At 35.7% G+C, this 22626-nt stretch overlaps 1 protein-coding gene across 1 annotated transcript in view; it reads left to right on the top strand.

Moving 5' to 3' along the window:
• AHI1 (Abelson helper integration site 1) overlaps positions 1 to 22626 on the top strand; it is a 200017-nt gene that overhangs the window by 106342 nt on the left and 71049 nt on the right. The window contains 1 exon segment of the mRNA XM_025422343.3: positions 13364 to 13419. Within this exon segment, the coding sequence (XP_025278128.3) occupies positions 13364 to 13419 (56 nt within the window).

Genomic DNA, 22626 nt, shown 5'->3' with positions numbered 1-22626 from the left:
AATTAAATTATTTGGTATCAATTTAAAAGTTAAGAATACGCTAACATATATTCATTGAATCAATTTCATTTTTTATTAATATTTGGGAAAAAGTAGCACAGGTCATTGGAGACTGAAGAGATCTTTCAAAAAGGTGTGAGGCTTAAACTGAAGCACATAGACCGTAATTTAGTCTTTATGCTCACTTTTTTAGCAGGGCTAAAACCAGGAGCCCTATTGTCTGACAGATACAATCCACACCATAGAGCTACTCACTTATCCCTGCTTGATTTGTACTTCTTCAGAATCATTAATTTACCAGTCTCAAATGTTAGGGACCCCTTTCCCTCCTCAGTGCTCTACTCATTCATGTTTACATACCCTTGATGAGTGGGTCACTGTCTATTTCCATAACTAACACAGGAAAACCTACTGATTTGTGGTTTTGTATATTCACTGTGCTTTACCTCTGTGGTCTGTATAGGCATCCAGACTTTGTAGACTCAGGGCCCTCAGCCTTTGATGTTTCTGAGTTTGGGAGAATTTTTTTCATATAATGTATGAAACATAGTGTTCAAAGAATGTTCTCTTTCCACAATCTGAAATATATACCCAGTAAATAGATGGCTTCCCATAGGATCCTGAACAAGCCCAATATAAAATAAATACTAGCATTTTAGTGGACTAGGCGAGGATAAGTTACTTTAAGATTCACATTTATTAAAAATTTATTTTTAGCTGAATATTTAGGGAAATATTCAGAATATGGGATGATTATACCACTGGAGAATCTGTAGCCTGTTTTGCCTTAAGATATTTTTAACTCTTATTTTCTGTATTTGTGTATTCAGTCATTCAACAGGCCTTTATTGAATATAAACTGTATGACATAGCAACTGAAGATTTATTAAACATCGTAAGGAAAATACTGTGATGAAAGATTGCACAGGAGTGCTAAGGGAGGGAAGAAATGGGGAGGGGTATATGAATCAGAGTCAGGACAGGAGAATATCATAAGCTGGTTCCTAGAGAACATAATGTTTGACCTGAGCTTTAAAGGATGTCTAAGAAATAACTCAGCTTAGAAGGAGGTGTCAGAAAGGGAGAGGGCTTAGGTGCACTCTGACTGGAGTAAAGAATGTGAAGCTGGAAGAATGGCAAGAGTAAGTAACCACAAAGGAGGATGGTTAGTGAGCTAAGCACTAGCTATGTCCTGAAGGGCTTTCTGTGCCATTTTTTTATAAGCAGTTTGAGTTCAGCACTTGAGGAGCATTTTGACCTGAAGATTGTGCTGTAGAGTGACAAGATAACAATTTTTCCTTAGAATAGCCTTACCAACAGTGTGAGAGGTCATCAGAAAGCCCATGGAGCAAGTCAGGGGGTTTGGTTAGGAAGCTATTCCAGTAATCCCAACGAGGGAAAAGGGTCTGAGCTAAGTAGTGGGATAAAGAGGAGGGGGCATGTTTTTATATATACACACACACACACACACACACACACATACACATACACCTGAACACACACATACATGTATGTGTGTATGTAGTTTTTAATAAAAATCTTTTTAAGGTATGATAAAGTTCATTATTATCACCTCAAGTTGTATGAAGTAAGCCATTAAGTTCTCTAAAGCAAAGCTCATTGTTAGAATATCTAACCTGTCATATAAATAATTATAATGCTTACTGTATTTTATTCCTTTAAAACTTTAGTTGTACATGTATGTAAAGGCTGTTGAAAAATCTACAAATATAGGCTATTTTAAACATCAAAGTCAAATATACTACATGTGTATTTATATATATCTCAAACATATTGTATGCTAGGTACGACTTAAAGTATTTTTTTCCTATATTAGTTAACTAATTAATTCTCCCATCAGCCTATGAGATACATGTTTCCCCTTTACTGAATGAGGCAATGGAGGCACAGAGTATATAAATAACTCGCCCAAGGTCACATAGCTAATAATTACCAAAGCCAGTCTTCCAAAATACACAGAGTGGCTCCAGAGTCAGGATATATACTAGTAAATTGTGCTTTGAAATGCATTTTTTTCATTGTAAAGAGACAAAAACTAATAATAGAAAATTGTGACTCATACCTCTGAGTTGAGAAAGGAATTTACCCTGAAAATAATTATTTCTCAATAAGCATAGATTTATTGAGTGAAACTCTCAATATATAAAATATAAATACATATTGTAGTAGCTGTTCATTTGTGCATTAATTTGGGGGCTTTCTCTTATTTTTAAGAAGATACCCAATAAATCTAGAGTTGGGAGAAGTGTTTGGTTTTCATTGACTGTTTTTAAATAATACTGCTAAATTTTTTCATTGAGAGCCTAAACCCTATTTACTCTGCTTACGTGGAAGATTTAGCAATATTCAAAACCATTGAATATTTGCTTGCCTGCTATATAGTCATTAAATGTCTAATAAGAGTCTATAGTCCCCCAAATATATTTTGAGATTTTTTAAAACCACAAAAAAAGTTGAAAAAAAACAACTCCTAAATGTGCATCATTTGCTTCTTCCTCTCAAAAACTTTATTCATATATCTGCTAAAAATAATGATATTCTGTATATAATCATAGTACTATTATCACACCTAGGAAAATTAACTAGGATTCTATAATATCTAATAAACAACTCAAATTCAGATTGTCCTAATTGCGTATAAAATATCTTAAGCAGGGATCCCTGGGTGGCGCAGCGGTTTAGCGCCTGCCTTTGGCCCAGGGCGCGATCCTGGAGACTCGGGATCGAATCCCACGTCGGGCTCCCGGTGCACGGAGCCTGCTTCTCCCTCTGCCTATGTCTCTGCCTCTTTCTCTCTCTCTCTGTGACTATCATTCATAAATAAATAAATAAATAAATAAATAAATAAATAAATAAATAATAAAAAAATATATCTTAAGCAGTTTTTTGTTTGCATGCTTATTTTGTCTAGCATCCAGTCCAGATTAACACTTGTACTACATTGATTGCTTTGTCATTTTAGTCTCATTTAATCTCTGCTAGACTTCTTTGTTATTTTTCATGACACTGACTTTTTTATAGTCTGCTGAGCCAGTTGTCCTATAGAATATCCAGTGTTTTGTTTTTATCTATTTCCCTGGTTAGATTCAGATTAAACGTTTTTTGGCAAGAACACTGTAAGCAATACGTACTATTTTGCATCACATCAGGTGGCATATAATATCAAGTTACCCCACTACTTACGTTGCTAAATTTAATCCTTAATTAACATAGTGAACACTAGATCCTATTGTAAAGATAAAACTTTTCCCTTGTTTCCCTTTGTTTGCTGGATATTCTGTGAGTTGATACTTTGAGACCATGTGAATAGCCTGTTGTACCCCAAAAACCTTACTCAGTGGTTTCAGCAGTCATGAATGATCCTGGCCTGAATTAACTGTTCACTGTTAGGGGGTTCAGCATGGTGGGTTTCTAACATAATCGTTGCTTCTACATTTATTGGCTGGTGTTTGGTCAAGAAGAGCCCTTCTGTTTTTTCTTGCCTGTCTCTTTGAGTATTGTGGGGTTTTTTTTTCATTCAACTTGTTATTATATTTCTTTATTATCATTTTTTTTGTGTGTGTTGCCAAAGATGTCCACCAATCTGACAAAGGAGAGCCCTTTTGTGTCTATTCCTGTATCCTTTGATATGAACCAGTTAGTTTAGATAGTACTTCGTACTTGCAGTATTCTCAGTGTATCGTGCACTTTCCTGCCCTAAAGCTGGGGTCTGTCATTTCCCCAAAAAGCCCTGGTACTATTTAGTGGAAAATGGAATTTAGAAACTAAAATTTGGGGCTAAGTACATTCATTGCTATTGGAATGTCATTGCTTCTGAGACCTTTAGAACTGGACATATTTAGGAAATCATGTTTTTTAAAAATCAGTGAATTCATACTATGATATCCCAATTAAATTTTAAATCACCCTTATTGTATACTTATATGTTTATATAATAGGGAAACTTGTCATCTGTCAGTAATATAGGTTGCAAATATTTTCTCCAAGTTCAATATTTGGCTTTTGGACTTGACAGTGCAAAATTTTTAGAAAAGGTTTCCTCATACCTGGGTTTGTAAACAGATTCCTCTGTTTTAAGATTGGTATAGCTTCATGTTTAGCATTTAAATCTGGCCCATTAAGAATTTATTTTCCTGGTTTATGGTATGATATATGGAGCCAGTTCCTTTTCTTTTCTTTTTTTTTTTTGTTTTTTAAAGGTTTTATTTATTAGAGAGAGAGAGAGAGAACAGGAGTGGGGGTGGAAGGGGAGGGGGGAAGGACAGAGGGAGAAGTAGACTCCCCGCTGAGGAGGGATTCCCAACGAGGGGCTCAATCGCAGGACCCTGAGATCATGACCTGAGCCAAAGGCAGATGCTTAACCCACTGAACCATCCAAGCACCCCAAGATCAGTTTCTTTTTCAAAACATCCATCGCTTCCCAACATCACGTATTAAAAATTATCTCTTCCTCTTCACATGTAATTTCCATATACAGTTGGATGTTTTTCTGAACATTTTAATATATTCTATTGGACTACATGTCTATTCATGTGTCATTAGTACACTGTTTTAATTGCAGAGGCTTTCTGTGGTATAAATTGATAATTAATAACGTTTATTTCCACTCATTGCTCTTCTTATTCCCCAGGATTTTTCTAGATATTTTTGCATATATTTCTGCATGAATTTTAGAATTAACTTGTACCAAGAAAAAAACTTTTTTTATTGGAATCACACTAAATTCATATATTATGTTGGAAGGAATGGGCCTTTATATAATATTACATTGTCTTGTTGCAGAATAAGGGATGTCTTTTTATTTGTTCAAGACTACTTTTATGTCTTTCAAAAGTATTTTAACATTCATATTGTTTCTTGTATTAAAGTATTTTCTATTGGGGGTATTTTTCATAAATCTTCTAGTTTTTTGTATATGTAAAGGATATCGATGTTTGTATGTTAAACTTTATATTGTGTTAACTTTCTGATGTATTAGTTCTGTTATATGTTACTTTTAGCAGTGATTCTTTTGGATTTTCTAGGTATAAAATTATATTATCTGGAAATCAGTTTTGCTTCTCTTCTAGTCACTAAGAAAGCTTGGAAGCTCAGCACAGACAACTTTATATTAAATTTGGCAGGAGAGAAAGGACCTTACCTTCTAAAAATGTATTCTACTAGAATATAATAAATCTTAATTTCATTTTTTTCCTAGCTAAAAGTTATCAAAGCATAATTCTCTCTGCTTTACATAGAGAGATTCATGGTGATCTCCAGAACTCAAATAGGATGCATAGTTATAGTGTAGCTTGAAGCAAATGACTCTTAAAAAGGTGTCATGAAAGGGAGAATCGTGGTTCTCTTGTCTTTAGCACAGTGCCTTGTGCTTACTGGGCAGCTCATAAACACTTGATGATATATAACATTGCTGGATATATGTTTTGGCTTTAGAATTTCGCATATATTCCTGCCTTTTTTGCTTTTGCAATAAGTCTAATCATCTTTGTTCTTTTTTTCCTTTGATCATGGTCTTGAGTTGAAGGTTGGTAGAGTTGAGGGAAACTAAAAAAATAAATAATTTTCCTGTTTAGGTCAGTCAAGTACAACAGGGTAAAATGTCGTGTTCTAGTTTTCTACAAAGTAAAATACTTAACTATCTCCCAAAAAGCATAAAATTTTTCCATTATCTCCTGTAGAATGTGTAATATCTGGAAAATTAGGAAAATTTTCAAGTTACATATTCAGTTTTACAGTAAGTTTAGACACATTACCAGAGAAAGTAGTAAATTAACATTTCTGAAAACAGAAGATTAATTCAAACATTCTGATAATGCACACAAGTTATAGCACATAGTCCATTATAGCACATGGACTCAGTGAATATGGCATAGATTTCAATTACTTAGTTCAAGAGTTGAGGACCTTGTGAGTTTCTGGCATTTGAATTAGGCACTGTAGGTGCAAAGATGAATAAAATCTGGGCCTTACCACAGGAGCCAAACACCCAAATGGATGTAGAGTGTTTATGACTTAGATGCATGCATAGGTTTCAGATGTGGTACTGCTGCTCATTGGTTGTGTGAATTTGGGGATGTTACCCATCATCTGAGTTACTTTCTGGAAGCCGCTACTATTTTCTTCCCTTAAAATGGAGTTATCTTTGTAGTTTGTTAATTAACTCTCTTAAAACTCTTAATCGTTGATGCTCTAATTCTTCTTTCATCAGTGGCACTACCAGTTCTAAAAGGTTATCTGGTCATATTCAGGTTATTGAAACCCCTTATGAGAGTTACTGGTTTTCTTTGCATGCTCATGGTTTGTGGTTCCAGCTATACTGATAGAGGTCTGAGATACAGCAAAAAAGCAACCCCCCCGCCGAGGCACAAGGGTAAGTTGTTCTTCTCAAATCTCATCAGTTGCAAGTTACAGTCATCTCCCAGTGACTGGGACTGGGGCTAGATTCCTCTAGCTAGGTAGGTCCCTTTGCATGTAGGTCCTTTATAGGTCCATTGTTGGTGCATAAGCTCTGCCAGGCCCTTGATACACTACAGACAGTAAAATGACAGATAAATCCAGTTATCCAGAGCACTTAATAGTTTCTGCAGGCTGAGAGCCCTCAGTGAACTCTGAAAAACCCGTTTTTTGCCTACCCCTTTAGAAGAGACTTGCTTTCCCTGTACGGTCCTTGCTCAGCAGCAAGGAGAATAGAGACTCACACTCCCCTCCAATTCTTAACACACTGACACTGAGATTCCAGAAAAAAAAATTTTGTGTTCTGGTATATGCTCCAGGGTTTGCCATTCCTCTTGCCTTAGTCCTTGTAGGCTTCTAGAAAAAAAACTAAACTAAACTGCTTGGTTTCAGATTTTAAAATCATTAGACAAAGTGGAAAAGAAAATGCTCACCCAGAAGATTAAATGGAATGGTTATCATAAAGATAAAAGTTACAATGGTAAAGATGAACCGCAAAATTTAAAGAAACAGTAGAATAAAATTTCCCCAAGCAGATAAGACTCTGTAGATTAAAGGGTTTATCAAGTCTCAGGAAAGATTAATTATAGCCAAGACACATTTAGGTATACTCTGGTGAAATTCCTGATTTCCCAGATATATTGAAAATCTCACCAGTCTGTACATATGAGGAACCGTTTCTTTACCTGGAAAGAGTTGAATGAGTATTGGACTTCTCATCTAAAACTCTGGAAGCTGGTTAATAGTGGAAAAACATGTCCAGACAACCAAGATAAGGGATTTATTATCCAAAAATCCATTATTCAGACAAAGTATCATACATCTGCCAACAATGGAAGGCACATTTGAACATACAAGGATTTAGAGAGTACTCTAATCAAATGACACCTAAGTTAGAATGGAAATTTCAAAATACAGGGGAAAATGTTAAATTTTTCTTTTAGGTATAAAGGAGACATTAAGTTTTTCTTACAGATTTTTTGTTTTATAAATTCATACTTACCTCTTCTACAGATTCCTTTGCACTTTTATCCATTTAAATGTAACTATAATTTATGTAAAAAATAGAGAAGTAAAAGCCTTCTACAAGCTTAATCTTGCGTGGAGCAAGGAGGTATTAGTAAATATAGTATCTTGGTTAGAGAGAGGTTTAGATTGTTTATAGTAATTAATAATATATTTATTACTGTCAGAATTAGGAAAGTAACCAATAGCAGCATTGAAATGGTGGTAGAAATTCAAGAAAAGGGATCCCTGGGTGGCGCAGCGGTTTGGCGCCTGCCTTTGGCCCAGGGCGCGATCCTGGAGACCCGGGATCGAATCCCACGTCGGGCTCCCGGTGCATGGAGCCTGCTTCTCCCTCTGCCTGTGTCTCTGCCTCATTCTCTCTCTCTCTCTGTGACTATCACAAATAAATTAAAAAAAAAAAAATTCAAGAAAAAAAAAATGTTATGTGCTGAAATTGACCAAAAACACAATAAAAGATTAAAAGCAACAATATAACTAAATAGAAATGGAGTTTTGCCTTCAGTTAGGATGTACAACCAATGATGATCATCACTCCTAGTGTAACATCAAATAGACCTCTTATAAAAAAAAAAAAGGCATCAGAGAGATGTAAACACATAGAAATGTACGTGAATTAAATTCCAAAGAGGACCTGCTCCATGAGGAAGTGGAGACTAGCAGCCACTTTAATACCTGGGAATATTATTAAGACAGAGACACAGGAGAGCAGAGTAGCAAGCCTTTCATAGGCAGAATGACTTTGCTAAAACAGAAATCAGCTGAATTTCTAAAGACAGGTGAGCTGACATATAGATTGGAATCCAAAAGACCCCAAATATGCATCAGTCCTCTCCACCCAGCACTTCCCCAATAAGCAGTGTCATAGGAAATGGGAAAGGCAGAGAAGAGAGTTCCCTTCTTCTCTAGATGCTTAAATTCTGAAGTTCTAGAGAGAGAAACTGATCTTATTTTTTGGATATTTAATAGATAGATATCCTGAAATTAAAGCAACAGCCCAGCCCCAACCCACGCCTACACAAATTTGAACACAAAGATCCATCCATTACTGTAGCTTTTAAGAAGAAGGAGTGAGCCCTTTCTGTGTTTTCTCTTTCGTTCTCTACCAGTATACATCTAGCAGATCTAACCTACCGTCAGAAATATAAAGCATATAAAGCATGTGAATGAGCAGGAATAGGTGTCCCATAATCATGAGGAAGAATAGCCAGGGCAGCCCCGGTGGCACAGTGGTTTAGTGCTGCCTGCAGCCTGGGGTGTGATCCTGGAGACTTGGGATCAAGTCCCACATCAGGCTCCCTGCATGGAGCCTGCTTCTCCCTCTGCCTGTGTCTCTGCCTCTCTCTTTCTCTCTGTGTCTCTCATGAATATATAAATAAAATCTTTAAAAAAATAAAAAGAATAGCCAGTAGAAGGAAACTACAGATGGTCAAAATGTTGGAATTTGCAGACAAGAACTTTAAAATAACCTTTGTACCTATGTTAAATAATTTTTGAAGTATAATGAAGAAATGGTATGAAGAAGAGTATGATGAAGAATGTCACCAGAGAAATGGAAACTGTAAAAAAGAAATAGTAATTCTATACCTGAAGAGTATAATAGATGAAATGAAAATTTCATTAAGTGGGCCTAATGGCTGATATTACCCATTAAAAGAAAGGATCAGTGAACTCAGAACAAAAAACTTACCAAATTGAAGCACAGGGTAGGAATGGGAGATAACAAAGCATCAGACTTCTGTGACTACATCAGATTGTCTAAACAAATGTAATTGCGGGACACCTGGGTGGCTCAGCAATTGAATGTCTGCCTTTGGCTCAGGGGGTGATCCTAGGGTCCTGGGATCGAGGTCCGCATATGGCTCCCTGTGGGGAGCCTGCTTCTCCCTCTGCCTATGTCTCTGCCCCTCTCTCTGTGTCTTTCAGGAATAAATAAAATCTTAAAAAAAAAAATGTAATTGGAATTCCAGAAGGAAAATAGAGAAGATAGGGTGAAGAAATAATGGGCCAAGAATTTTCCAACTCTAATAATAAAGACATTAATGTAGGAGATATAAAAAGCTTGACATACCACAAGAAGGATATATATAAATAAAACCTCACTTGGGTGCATTTTAATTAAACTGAAGAAAATGAAACCTAAAGAAAAAATCATAAAAGCAGCCAGAGGAAAAATGTGTCACATTCAGAGAGAAACAGTAAGAATTGATGCCTTCATCCTTATAAGAAATAATGCAATAAAATCAATGAAGTACTGAAGGACCGTGGCCATCAACCTAGATTTCAATACCTAGCAAAAATATGATTCATGACTAACATTATATGGTTTCATTCCTATGGGGAATGTAAAAAATAGCAAAAGGGGAAAGGAGAGAAAATGAGTGGGAAATACCAGTGAGGATGACAGACTATGAGAGACTCCTAACTCTGGGAAATGAACAAGGGGTAGTGGAAGGGGAGGTGGGAGCGGGGATGGGGTGACTGGGTGATGGGCACAGAGGGAGGCACTTGACAGGATGAGCATTGGGTGTTATACTATATGTTGACAAATCGAACTCCAATAAAAAATATATATATCCTTCATATATGAATACCTGCAGAAGACTTTAAAAAAGAAAGTCACCCACAGTCTATAAAAGGTTTATGAATCAAAAGGGAAATGATCTCAGATGAAAACCTGGATCTGCAGGAAGGAATGAAAACACTATCAATATATGTATAAATAAATATGTATATATGTATAAATACAAAAAGCTATTTTTTTCATTCTTAAAACAACTGTTTAAAACAAGTATGACATTATGTTGTGGGATTTATAACACATAGAGATAAAATACCACAGTAGCATAAAGGGTAGAAGGGTAAATGGAATAATACTGTTTTGAGATGCTTATATTGTTGGTGAAGTAGAAAACCTTAATTCAGGGTGTACAAATTAGAGATGTATAATACAATCTCTAACCATAAAAAAATATAAAATATAGCTAAAAATATAGCCATCGGGTATGTAAAATGGAATAGTAAAAGTATTTGATTATTTCAAAAAAATATGAAAAAAAGGAAGAAACCGAAATAGATGCAATGAAACAGCAAGATGGCAGACTTCAACACAGCCATATCAGTAATCACATTAAATATAAATAAACATTAAAAAGTAGAGACTGTCAGACTGGACAGTGTAATGGTAAATGTTTATTGACAGATGGATTTTTTATTTGGTAGATTGATTTACTTACAGATGTAATATTCTTAAGCTCATTCTGAAGTATTATTATTTTAAAATATCCATAATAAATTGGACCTTTTAACTATTACTGCACAGTTAATATATTTAGTGAACAAAAATTTAGAATAAATATAAACAATACTTACATTTTATTTACTGTTTGCCAGAAGCTAAGTGTATTAGCATTCTCCAGAGAAACAGAACCAATAGGATGTGTATATAGATTTCATTTGAGGAATTGGTTTACATGATTCTGGAGGCTGGCTGAAACAAAACCTGCAAAGTTAGGCTGGAGACCCAGGAAGAGTTACAGTTCAAGTCCGAAAACAGTCTGCTGGCAAAATTCATTCTCTTTCCAGGGAAGTCAGTCTTTTTCTTAAGGCCTCCAACCGAGTATGAAACCCTCTCACATTATGAAGAGCAATCTACTTTACTCAGAGACTACTGATTTAAGGGTTTATCTCATCCAAAAAAGACTTTCCCAGAAACATCTGAAATGTTTGACCAGATATCTGGGTTCTGTGGCCCAGCCAAGCTGACACACAAAAATAACTAGCAGAGTTGTTTATTTACTATGAGATTTCACTTATCATACCTTATTTACTATGAGATTTCACTTATCATCATACCTTAATAAAAGTGAAATAACATACAAAGAGATTTTTTTTAGGTAAAATTTACTTTAAAATGTTGTTAAGGGATGTTTTTTCTTAAGCTTATTCTGTTCTGTATATTCTTTACCAAAAGCTTGAATAAAAATGTATGATTATATTTCCAAATGATATTATCTCAATAGGCGATCTAAATTTAAAACTAAAATTGTATCTTTCGGTAATCCATCTTTAAAAATTTTAGTTATTACCACCTTCTTATCCTGAAATTGAAATATAAGTTATGTAGTTTTTTTTCTTTGTAATTATATAAGCTGAGGATATTGCCTTGAGGGGAGGGGTTTAGTTTTTTATTTTCAACATGTTGAAGTTATTTTCTAGTTGGATATGAATTTTAAAATCAGAATCAGCATATCTCAATTTTATAGCAGTCGGATTACAATAGTGAAAACACACATGTAAAATGTTGCAAATTCCTGAGCCTCATGGTGTGACCACTCTCATTTAAAAGCCAGTGTATGCCAGACTATTCTCAGTGGATGCAGCCAGAGAGAGTTGTGGGAGTGTGGGCGCTGGGGAAGTGGGAATTTCACCGTTTGTTCTATAAACCTCAGTATTACTAAAATTCTCACAGTAAGGATCAGTATTATCTCAACATTTTTTAATGTTTTCCTCGGGGTTTTTAAATTTTTTTTATTCAAGGCCAGTGTTAATCTATGAATAAAAATGTGTCTTTCCATGAAAATCACTGTAAAGATTGTATTTATTCTTAAGACTTTTAATTTGTCCTGTAGTTTTTTTTTTTTAAAAAAAAAGGACATCTCTGTTTTTCTCAAGTCTTGAGGTCAGAAATTACAATTTATCCTTTCTAATTTATCTTTTATCACTTATGCCAAATAGCCATTCAGTAAATATTCTTGATTGATTAGGTAGTATTTATGCTTCATTTGCTGATAATAGATGTTGAGAGAGTTTTTTAAATGAAACAAACTATGTTTTTTTAAATCATGTTTTATGGTACTTGGTTCATTTTTAATATACTCTTGCACAGTGATAAAAAGTGATTCTTTTGTGATACTCTCACTGAATCCCTTATGATACCTGAAGAAAAATGAGTTTTAAATGCCTGTAAATGAGAGAGCTAATGTTTGTTTCAACTAGAAATTGTGCTAATTGCTAACGGTACATTAAAGTTCTCACTTCTAACCAGACCTGCATGTGTCGGCCTGTACCATTATTTGAACAAACTGTTCTAATATCCTAACTCACATATTGGTTTGCTGATGGACAGAGATTATATAGTAAATGAGATCCACACCTGTGTTCATTTTTAACCTGAGCTAAACTTTGAACCAGTGTTCTTATAGATGAGATGCAGTGTGTTATATTCTTAAAAGCTATTTCTTACAAAGAAATGTGTTAGAGGACATTGGGAACAAAAAGATAAATCCACACATGATAAAAGGATTTTTCTGAAGTTTAGCAGTCAGTATTATTTTAAAGGAGAGAATCGGGGGAACTTTTTTTTTTTTTTTCAGACGCTCCATGATGATTGAATAAATAGAATATGGCATGATAGGAAGTCAAATGATCAAAGAGAAATTCAGGTAGATTTATTTATTCTTTTTGAGAAAATAAGAAAGTGATTCCTTTGTGATATTTCTTTATGAAAATTTGACGACCTCAAGTCAGAAATAAAACTTTAATGGAAGAAACACAGCAGAGTGGAGATAATGGTATAATTTTTGAGCCAAGAGCAGGATATGGATGCATCTTGCACTATTGCTAAACACCACTTGAATGAGAAAATTTGCTCAGTTCATTCTGAGTTTGGTCTCTTAGTTAGCTAAACTCTCCAACTGTTTCTGACCAAAGAATTTATGATAAGACTTTAAAGGATCTTGCCATTCAAGTGAGGCTTTTTTCTTGTAAGCTATAGGGGTCACCTCTTACTGACTTAAGTGTTTTCAAAGTAAAATGGATAACTATAATAAGCAAATATTCACACCATCTTTTCTTTTCATAGGGATTATCAGCATGGAAAGAAAGCCTTGTAACCATCATGTAGATACAGCACCAACGGTAAGGCAGTCTATTTCTGCATTGTTAAAACGGATAAGCTACAAAATGATGCTGGTTATAGTGACACAGAATTCCATTGTAGAAAAGTTGTAATCACCCTTTTACCAAAAGTTATATCCCTTCCAGAAAATTAACCTCATGTTTTCTTACTTAATGAGGAAAACATACTAATTTTTGCCAAAATATAGGAAAAAAAGATAATGTCATTTTTACAGGTATTTGTATATATTAATGTTATAAATAAGAATGATTTTTAATTTAAAATACTTCATACTTTGAATAAATTAATATAAACCTTTATGCAAGTTGATTTACACTTTTTAAAATGAGTGTTATTTTGTGCTCTAGCATCCTTATTTAGAGTGAATTTTGTGAAAGAAGGCTATTATGTTTCATTTCTCTTATGGATTACTATGCTTTATTATTTATTTTTTTTCTTTATTATTTTAGAAGTGAAATTTTTTATCCCTCTTCTATACTGCCAGATAGCAAGAGGCATTTAACCATTATAGTACCTATTTATACTATGTTAAAAATAATTATACAAGATAATGTAGAAAGAAAACAATTACATTTGAATGAAATATGTATCAGTTTCCAATTCCCACTTGAAAGACTCATAAGATAATAGACTAGCATATATCTTACTCTTCACCAAGCATAATCTTGTTTCTCTTATCCTTTCTGTACATTAAATCTTTCAGATATTCCATACAATTCATCATTTCTTGTTAGAGTTAGTAATATTTTTTTAGGAAAATGAAGATAATATTAAACAAATATTAAACAATATTTGAACCTTACTGATTATATTTTCCTCACTGGCACATTGGCTCCATTTTCTCTTTGGAATAATTCACATGATTGAGTCAGCATGTTTGATGATTTAATATGTGGAGCTCTGGGAGAGAGTAGTGTTTGAGGAATGAAACACCATTATAATCATAAAAAGTACTTGGCTATAGTGTGTGTTGCAGTTATACTTTAGTAAGTATTCTAAAAAAAGTAGTCATAACATTATGTAAATTGTATGCTTTGATATTTAAAAAAATAAGGCCTAGCAATTAAGGAAAATAATTTCTTTTCTCTTAGGTGTAGGTCTTGAAAGTTGAGGTGCCTGATGTGTGGTTTGAACCCTTTGCTTCTTGGGGAGAAACTCCATGTTTTACTTCTCACAGCTGCGGGTCGCTTTGTTAGAGTGGGGTTTATGGCAAAGTTGTATCTCATGCTCTCCTACATGCTTCCATGTGGTTTTCTCCTTGTTTGCCTGAGGTGCAGTCATCATTCAGCATGCCAACTTTTAGGTTTTTTAGGAGGATATTGTTCCATATGTAGTTGCAGACTCTATGTGTCTGTATAGGGAGGTAGGTCGAGGATCTTCCTCTTTCACTCTTGAACTGGAACCCCTTAGTGTATTTGAAAAAAGATACTTGCTGGGTTATTTTACATACTTTTAAGATTCGTTTTATTTCTATAGACTTTCCTACAGCACCTGTGTTTACATTTCTGGTTTTGTTGGTTTCTTGTACATTTTAGAACTCAGAATAGCGCAACCTGGCAGAGTTGTATTTTTTTAAGCCCCGACGTGAGGCTTGAACTCATGATCCTGAGGTCAAGAGCTGAGTTGAGATAGAGTCAGAGGCTTAACTGACTGAGCTACCCAGGAGCCGCCAGAGTTTTTGTTTTACCCCACAGGCAGATTGTAGGTTTCCATGTTAATTAAATAAGGAAATAATAGAACTGACTTCTCTTGCAGTCATGAGAAATAATGGCATTAATGTTTGCAGTAGTGCCCTCATGATCTCAGAATGCCTCCAAAGAACCAGGAACAAAATCTAGTACATTAGAGTTTAGGTATTGTTGATCTTTTGTTCATGTTTTTCCAGTTGGATTGTTAAATGATAGCTCCTAATTTAGTGATAACGTTTCCAATCTGTAAAGTCCATGTGTTTTGATATGCTTGGTTTATACAGGCACACCACACTTATTAGTTCTCCAGGTTTTCACTTAAGCCAACCTCCATTTTTGACACATTTTACTGAGCTCCTTCTGTCCCTTTACTAAAACTAAAGATCCTCTACTGCCCCTCACTCCCATATAGTCCCCCAGCTTGCTGACGTTAACCTTGGCCCTTTCTCCATGACCTCTAATTAGAATTACAGGCCTATTCAATACCCAATGTTTTCTGGCCCCCAGGACAGGAAAAGTCTGATTTTTCACAGAAATATAATGTTACCTAATTTCCATCCACTGTACGTGTGTGCCTTTTTTTCCCTTAAAGAGGTTAAGAGAAGAAAGTATTTAGAAATAAAATGAAAAATTCTTAAAATTTAACAAAGTAGGATATTTATAAGTTCAAATGTCTTTCTCTAAAGGGGAGGTAAGAGAAGGGAGTGGGGCCGGGTCTCTCAGTGACTTCCTAACCTGGCTCCTAACCACCAGTCTCCAGTCCCCACTTCCCTCTTGCTCCAAGTACTGACTATTGAGTATCGCCACGAATGGCTTGGGTCTAGGAGAATGCTAGATGCTAAGTACAGCTGTTCAGCAGGGGAAGAAAATTACTTTCTCAAGCCTCTGTCTGTAACAGGAAGAAAGCTGTGTTTCTTGAGATTCCAAGTTGGAATGAAGTTTTCAGTAAATACATGGTCATGGAGGGTAGATAGATCCAGTAACACTATAATGTGATACAGTGTTCTTTAAGTAAGTACAGGTTAGCCTAAGAACAAAACCACCGCTGTCTTTGTTCTGTGTTCTCTCCCACTCTCTTTCTAACTTGTTTCCTTCTCCTTTTCATTTATTATACGAGGTTTAATTTTTTTGTTTGGTATTTTTTTCTTTCTGATATAAATAATACCTAATGTGTTTTTGAGATGCCTTCAATAGAAGTAAACAGAATATCCCCACATGGCATGACCTCCTCCATCAAAAAGAATCAAACCTTCTTAAGTGGCTATAAGCCCTACTTTTTTTTTTTTTTTTTTTTTTTTAGCATTTTGAGTTGAATTTTGTTCATATCTAAGAGTACATTTTCAAGTTATTTTTACGAGAAGTATAAAGTGAGAAGTGTATTATCTGAGTCCACATACTTCAAAATATCTTTTAATAAAGACAGTTTTCCAGGGTTTTTGATTATTTGGATATAAACTTTTCCCTTCAGAATATTATGGAAATTGATCCTCTTTTGCCTCTTGGTACTTAGTGTTTCAAGAGAGACTTGGCAGCCTAACCATTCTTTTGCATAGGTAGCCTATTTTGCCTACTTATGTGTTGTAGATTTTCTTTTATTTTCTTTATACCTGATGTCCTAGTTCAGATTTGGTGGTTAAATGTGTGGCTTTCTTTTTGTCCTGAATGGTATTTAGCACACTGAATTTTTGTACTGAATGGTATTCACGCAAATACTTTGTTTACTATTATAGGAAAAATAAATAAGACATTTGACAATCATAATACTAGGTTATATGAAAATAATTAGATCATGCCACTTTAAGAACTAGTTGCTGTTAAGTGAAGGATAATATCAGACTCAGATTAATCAGAGGTCATTGTCTGACCCTGAAAGGCAGGTGTAAAAGTTAGTTAATAGTTAAGTCAGCACAGGCTTGAGTCTCATATTTCCTTTAAATGAAAAACTCATTTGCAAATCAAAGAAAAATTGCAACTAGCATAAGGAAGTCTCTAAATGTTTGTTCTTATTTAGGTTATTACAAACCTGCTCATAACCTGCTAGATGCATAGTAGTTCCCATAGCTTTTTACATTTCCAGGTAGAATTAAAACACGGTAAGCCATGCCGAATATATGCAGAATTTTTAGTGATTTGAGAATTGTTTTCAAATCTCTTCTAGTGAAAACTGATGTGTTAAAATTCAAACAACATTAGCACAGCCTACTGTAATCAATTGCTGATTTTTGTAAAGCTCCTGCATTCCAAACTTGTAACACTAACTAGTATTGCTCCTTTCTTCTTCTTTTATTCAGTGATCCCACAACCCCCATTATTGAGAACAATTTTTTTTAACAAATAGATTTTCTGGCAGTTTATAAAATTACAGTTTGCATTTTCACAGAAGCCTACACATCTGTCACAGCAGGTTGAAGCAAAATCCAGCCTGTCCTCATTAAGATTAATTATTCTCAGGTATGGGATACTTTTGCCACTCATCTAAATATTTCATTAGTTATCAGGAATTAAAATATCCTAGACTGATTGGAGTTTAAATATTGGTTCATTTTTCTTCATTGTTATAAGTTGAATTCAACAAAATTTTAATTAGTTCATTCTGCAGTTACACTCCTAGATTTTCCAAGGGTCTGGTTGATAAATTTTTGTCATGTAACTCTTATCAGTAGTAAACTTAAATATGTTTTACAATATTTTATGATTTTGAAAATATATGAGATGTTCATGATGTAGCTTTCCTATTACACTAAACTTAGTTCATAAAAATATTGATTTGAATCATTCAAATTAAAATTTAATCTAAGACTCTTTTGGACTATATGATAATCTATACTTATTCTACAACATTTTAAGTTGTCTTTGTTGTTAGGTTCATATCACTGTGCAGCCCACTGTGTAAGTTTGCAACATTAGGGCATATTCTGTTACTACAGACTAGTCTAGTATGCCTTATACATATATTTATGTAAAATGTATCTTTCACATTTTAACATAATATTTGGGGCAGTTTTGTTATGGAGGTGAAATATGTTTGATCCAAAGAAAGTGCCTTATTTTTTTCAGTCTGTAGAATTTTCCAGGAATTCATACTATGCAAGCTGAGGTGAATGTGCCCCTATAAAACTCATAAAATAGAACCTATGACCAATCTCTTCCTGTAGGTAATTGCAGGGTGGAGAGGGAACCGATAAAGTATAAGCTTTTATAACTTGTCATAAAAGAATCTGTTTTTACTTATCAATAAAGTAGCAATTCAGAGCAGTCCTGTTGAAATTCAAACACAAATGCAAAATAGATTTTCCTTTCAGATCACGTGTGAGTTGTCCATAATATAACTTTTTTTTTTCTTCGGGACATACACATTGGTTGTTTCTCCAAACACTGTAAATTATGAAGCTTTAGGTAGGTTTTTCCTGTTAGCATACTCCACTGACATACTCCACTAAGAAAAAAGTTTCTTAGACTTTTTTCCCCTAATTCTCTTTTGACTTGATGATTTTTTTTTAATTTTTTTATTATTTATTTATGATAGGCACGCAGTGAGAGAGAGAGGCAGAGACACAGGCAGAGGGAGAAGCAGGCTCCATGCACTGGGAGCCCGACGTGGGATTCGATCCCAGGTCTCCAGGATCATGCCCTGGGCCAAAGGCAGGCGCCAAACTGCTGCGCCACCCAGGGATCCCCAGACTTGATGATTTTTAGAGAACAATGTTTTCAGTTTTAAACATGTTAAATTTCAGGTAATCAGAAGCCATGGACAAGTAGAAATGTTCAGAGAACTGAGAATATAGACTTGGATTTCAGAAGAGAGTATGAGTTTGAAGATCTGACTTTGCTGTGCTCAATAGAGCCACACTTCACAGCTGTGAAATCTAGAAGGGAGATGCAGGAGTCAGAAGGCTGAGGCATAGATTGTGGGAAGTCCTATTTATCATCATGGGCAGGGAACACAGATTCTTTACAAAAGATATCTAGAAGCCCCATGCAGGAAGGAGGCACATCCAACAAGCTGAATCAGAAACCAGTCTCCTCCTACTCACCTCCCAAATCCACTCTCTACAGAGCTACTTATCCAAAGTGCAAATGTCACACATATAAGATCCTGTAGTGGGGATCCCTGGGTGGCTCAGCAGTTTGGCGCCTGCCTTTGGCCCGGGGCCTGATCCTGGAGTCCCAGGATCGAGTCCCACATCGGGCTCCCGGCATGGGGCCTGCTTCTCCCTCCTCCTGTGTCTCTGCCTCTCTCTCTCTCTGTCTATCATAAAATAAATAAATAAATCTTAAAAAAAAAAGATCCTGTAATGCACCTCATCTCCTACCAGTTGAAAACTAAGTTACCTAGCATGGCATTTGATGTCTTTTAATTACCTTTCTTACTTACTTCCAACATTTTCTCAATACTTTGAGCTACTTGCTATTCCTGAAACATATCTGGGCCTCTCACATTGTGACACAGTATTAGAAGAGGGGATGAAGAACACTTGAGTCCAGAAGCACATTACCTGGGTCCATGTCCTGGTTCGGTTACTTTTGCTACACATGATTTTAGGCAAGCCTCTTTTGTTCTTTGTGCTTTGGTTTTCTCATCTGTAAGTGGAGATAATAAAACCTACCATAAGGATTGTTGTAAGGAATAAATGAGTAAAGATGCAGTACACCCCACGCAATATATTTTTGAATGTTGAATATTATTTCATTACAAGAGATGGCCAAATATAAAGGACAAGAACATATCCCAAGTCTGAGAAGTAAAACTAAGTCACGAATCAAAGGGGAGGACCCCAGGGTCCCTGCTGGGTCAGGGACATCAGGAACAAGGGAATCTGATGACGGTTGCCACAATGGCCTGCCTGTGTTTTGACCAACATTCTTTGTTTTTCTGTGTTCATATTTTAAAGTTTGTTTTAGTATGTATTTATCACATATTGTGACTCACAAGGAGTTGATGTAGAACTCCAGTTACACCAAGATGACAGGCCTAAACTGGGACTATGTTGGGCAACCCTCAATGTGTGATTACCTTATTCATTAGTTCTGTAAGTCATAACAGCCAGAGTGATCTTTTTTGAATGTAAGTAATAATGGCTTATCCTCCTGCTTAACACTCTTCAATAACTTCTATGTTTAGAGTAAAACCCAAGGCCTGTAGGGCCTTGCCTACTCTGGTCTCTGCCTACCTCTTCAGGATCGCCTTATGATACTTTGCTCTGAGTTTCTCAAACACAGCCAACCTCTTCCCCACTCACCCATAGGCATTTGAACATTTGGTCTCTCTGCCAGGAATATACACAGGCTTTTTGCCTAACAAGCTTTTTCTTTAGATCCTAGGAAATGTCAACTTTTCCAAGGATTTTCCTTTACCACTCTATCTGAGGTAGATCCTCCTCTCTTGATCTTTATTATTGTACCTCACTTTTTTCCTTCTTAATATTTATCCCCATTTATAACTTTTTATTTAGTTCTCTTGTTAATCACCTGTCTTCCTCAATAGGATGTAAGTTCCATGAAAGTAGGGGGAAAAAAGTCTGTCTCACAATTGCTTTTATTTACTTTTTTTTTTAAGATTTATTTATTCATGAGAGAAACAGAGAGAGAGAGAGGGGGGCAGAGACATAGGCAGAGGGAGAAGCAGGCTCCATGCAGGGAGCCTGATGTGGGACTTGATCCCATATCCCAGGATCACACCCTGAACCGAAGGCAGATGCTCAACCACTGAGCCACCCTGGCATCCCTCACAATTGCTTTTAGACTGTCATTATATACTGCTTAGATGAGTAAATGAAAATATGCTAAAACTGTGGGAATAAATAAGAGCAAAGAGCCAGATTGGACCTGAGGGATATCCGTATTCAACAGATTGGAAGAAGAACCTTCCCAGAAGACAGATAAAGAGAAAAGAATGTCATAAGAGATCAAGAATAGTGTAGCATCTTAGAAGCCTGGGGAGTATGGAAATGAAGAGGGTTTTGTTCTATCATTGATAACTAGAAACTTTTGGGAAAATGGTAACTGAGCCCTAGAAAGGAAGCTAGACGATCACACAAGGAGGTATGATAAACCAAAAGAATTCAGAAAGCCTGTCACAAGAGGAGAATGGAAAATAGAATACAAATTAACTCAGCCTTGTGTGTACGTTGCTGACTTATGTCACAAAAAGAAAGTAGCATTTCGCCAAAAGGGCTGCCATAAAATGAACCTATATAGGGTACAAAGTAAATGTTTTTCCATGTTCTTCAAAAGTGAGAAATTAAATTTGAGTATTTATGCTATTGTATTACATTCAAAATAAATATTTCTCAGATAGAAGAAAAGGTCCAGCAATATAAATTTCTCTGCATGAGAAAGATGCAGACTGGATTTTAGCATTTGGCAAAGGAATAGGGTAGGGCAGTTGTGGCAAGGCCTCTTGCCAAGGGACTTACTTACCTAGCTGGTAAAACAAGGAAGGTTGAAGAAGTCCATTTTTGGGTCTAAAGTTCAATGAATCTTTGTCAGCTCCCCATACTGTTCGAAAAGCAGAAAAACTAAGTAAATCACAGTCATCCCTGAAGTGCTGACTCATCATTTCTCTCATTCATCTCCTTCTTGAGATTCAGTTAGAATTCACTTCCTCATATTATACACGTGGCATTTGTGCCCACCAAGTTACATAGCAAATGCCCATCACCATCATTGCTGTTAGAAATTTTCTATTGCTTAAGTGGTGGATGCAGGTTTGGTGTCTTCAGTAGATCAGAAACTAAGTCCCTTTCCTATTGGACTAAACTCTCCACCTTCACAAGTCCAGCACATCGTGAAAGGATGCCAAGCAATAAAATCTGGCATTCAGTTATCTGTGAAAGTTAGCCAACAAGCAGGCTAGAGAGCAATGTGCAGTACAGTGAGGAAAAAGCACTGACCAGGCTGCCTAGTGTTCCATTGAAAGAACACCCTGTAATCTTTTTTGTCCACTTCAAGCTCTTTCACTATTTCTCCTAACACAGGAAAATCCATTCAGTTATAGAGACCAGTAGAACTTGAGGAATCGGCTAATCAAAACCATGACTTAAGGACGATTCAGAAGAGCCTAAAAATGTTAAAACAGTACATCTAAAGCATTTGAAAACCAAAGAAATTAAAATCATTTTATGGTAGACACTAGGTGCGATACTTTCTCAGTTAAGCCAATGAGATATCTAGAAGTATGAACACAGAGTTCTGGTAAGACCTTCCTCTGGAGGAATTGTTTTCGTCCTTTCTCCCCTGCACGCAGCAAAAAGAGCAAGTGCTGGAAGGGTGTCTAGCTTCCGCTAGAAAGGCAGGGGCTCTGTTTAATGCCATAAAGGAGGTGTGGTGATGTGCCCTGCCCAAAACACTTGCTCAGCCCCGTAACCCAGTTTCTTTGGAGTACTTACTTTCTTGAGTGCAGTCTGTGTGTTTCTGTGATACCAGTTAGCCTCTGTACATTAATAAATAGATGAATGATGTCAGTATGAAAGCAGAGGAACTTTTTTCTGCATGTTTTAAGTGTTACAGCAATAAGGC

This window comes from Canis lupus, chromosome 1 (genome assembly GCF_003254725.2).
Source record: "Canis lupus dingo isolate Sandy chromosome 1, ASM325472v2, whole genome shotgun sequence".
Taxonomy (NCBI): Eukaryota; Metazoa; Chordata; class Mammalia; order Carnivora; family Canidae; genus Canis; species Canis lupus.
This window is presented reverse-complemented; position numbering and strand designations above follow the sequence as displayed.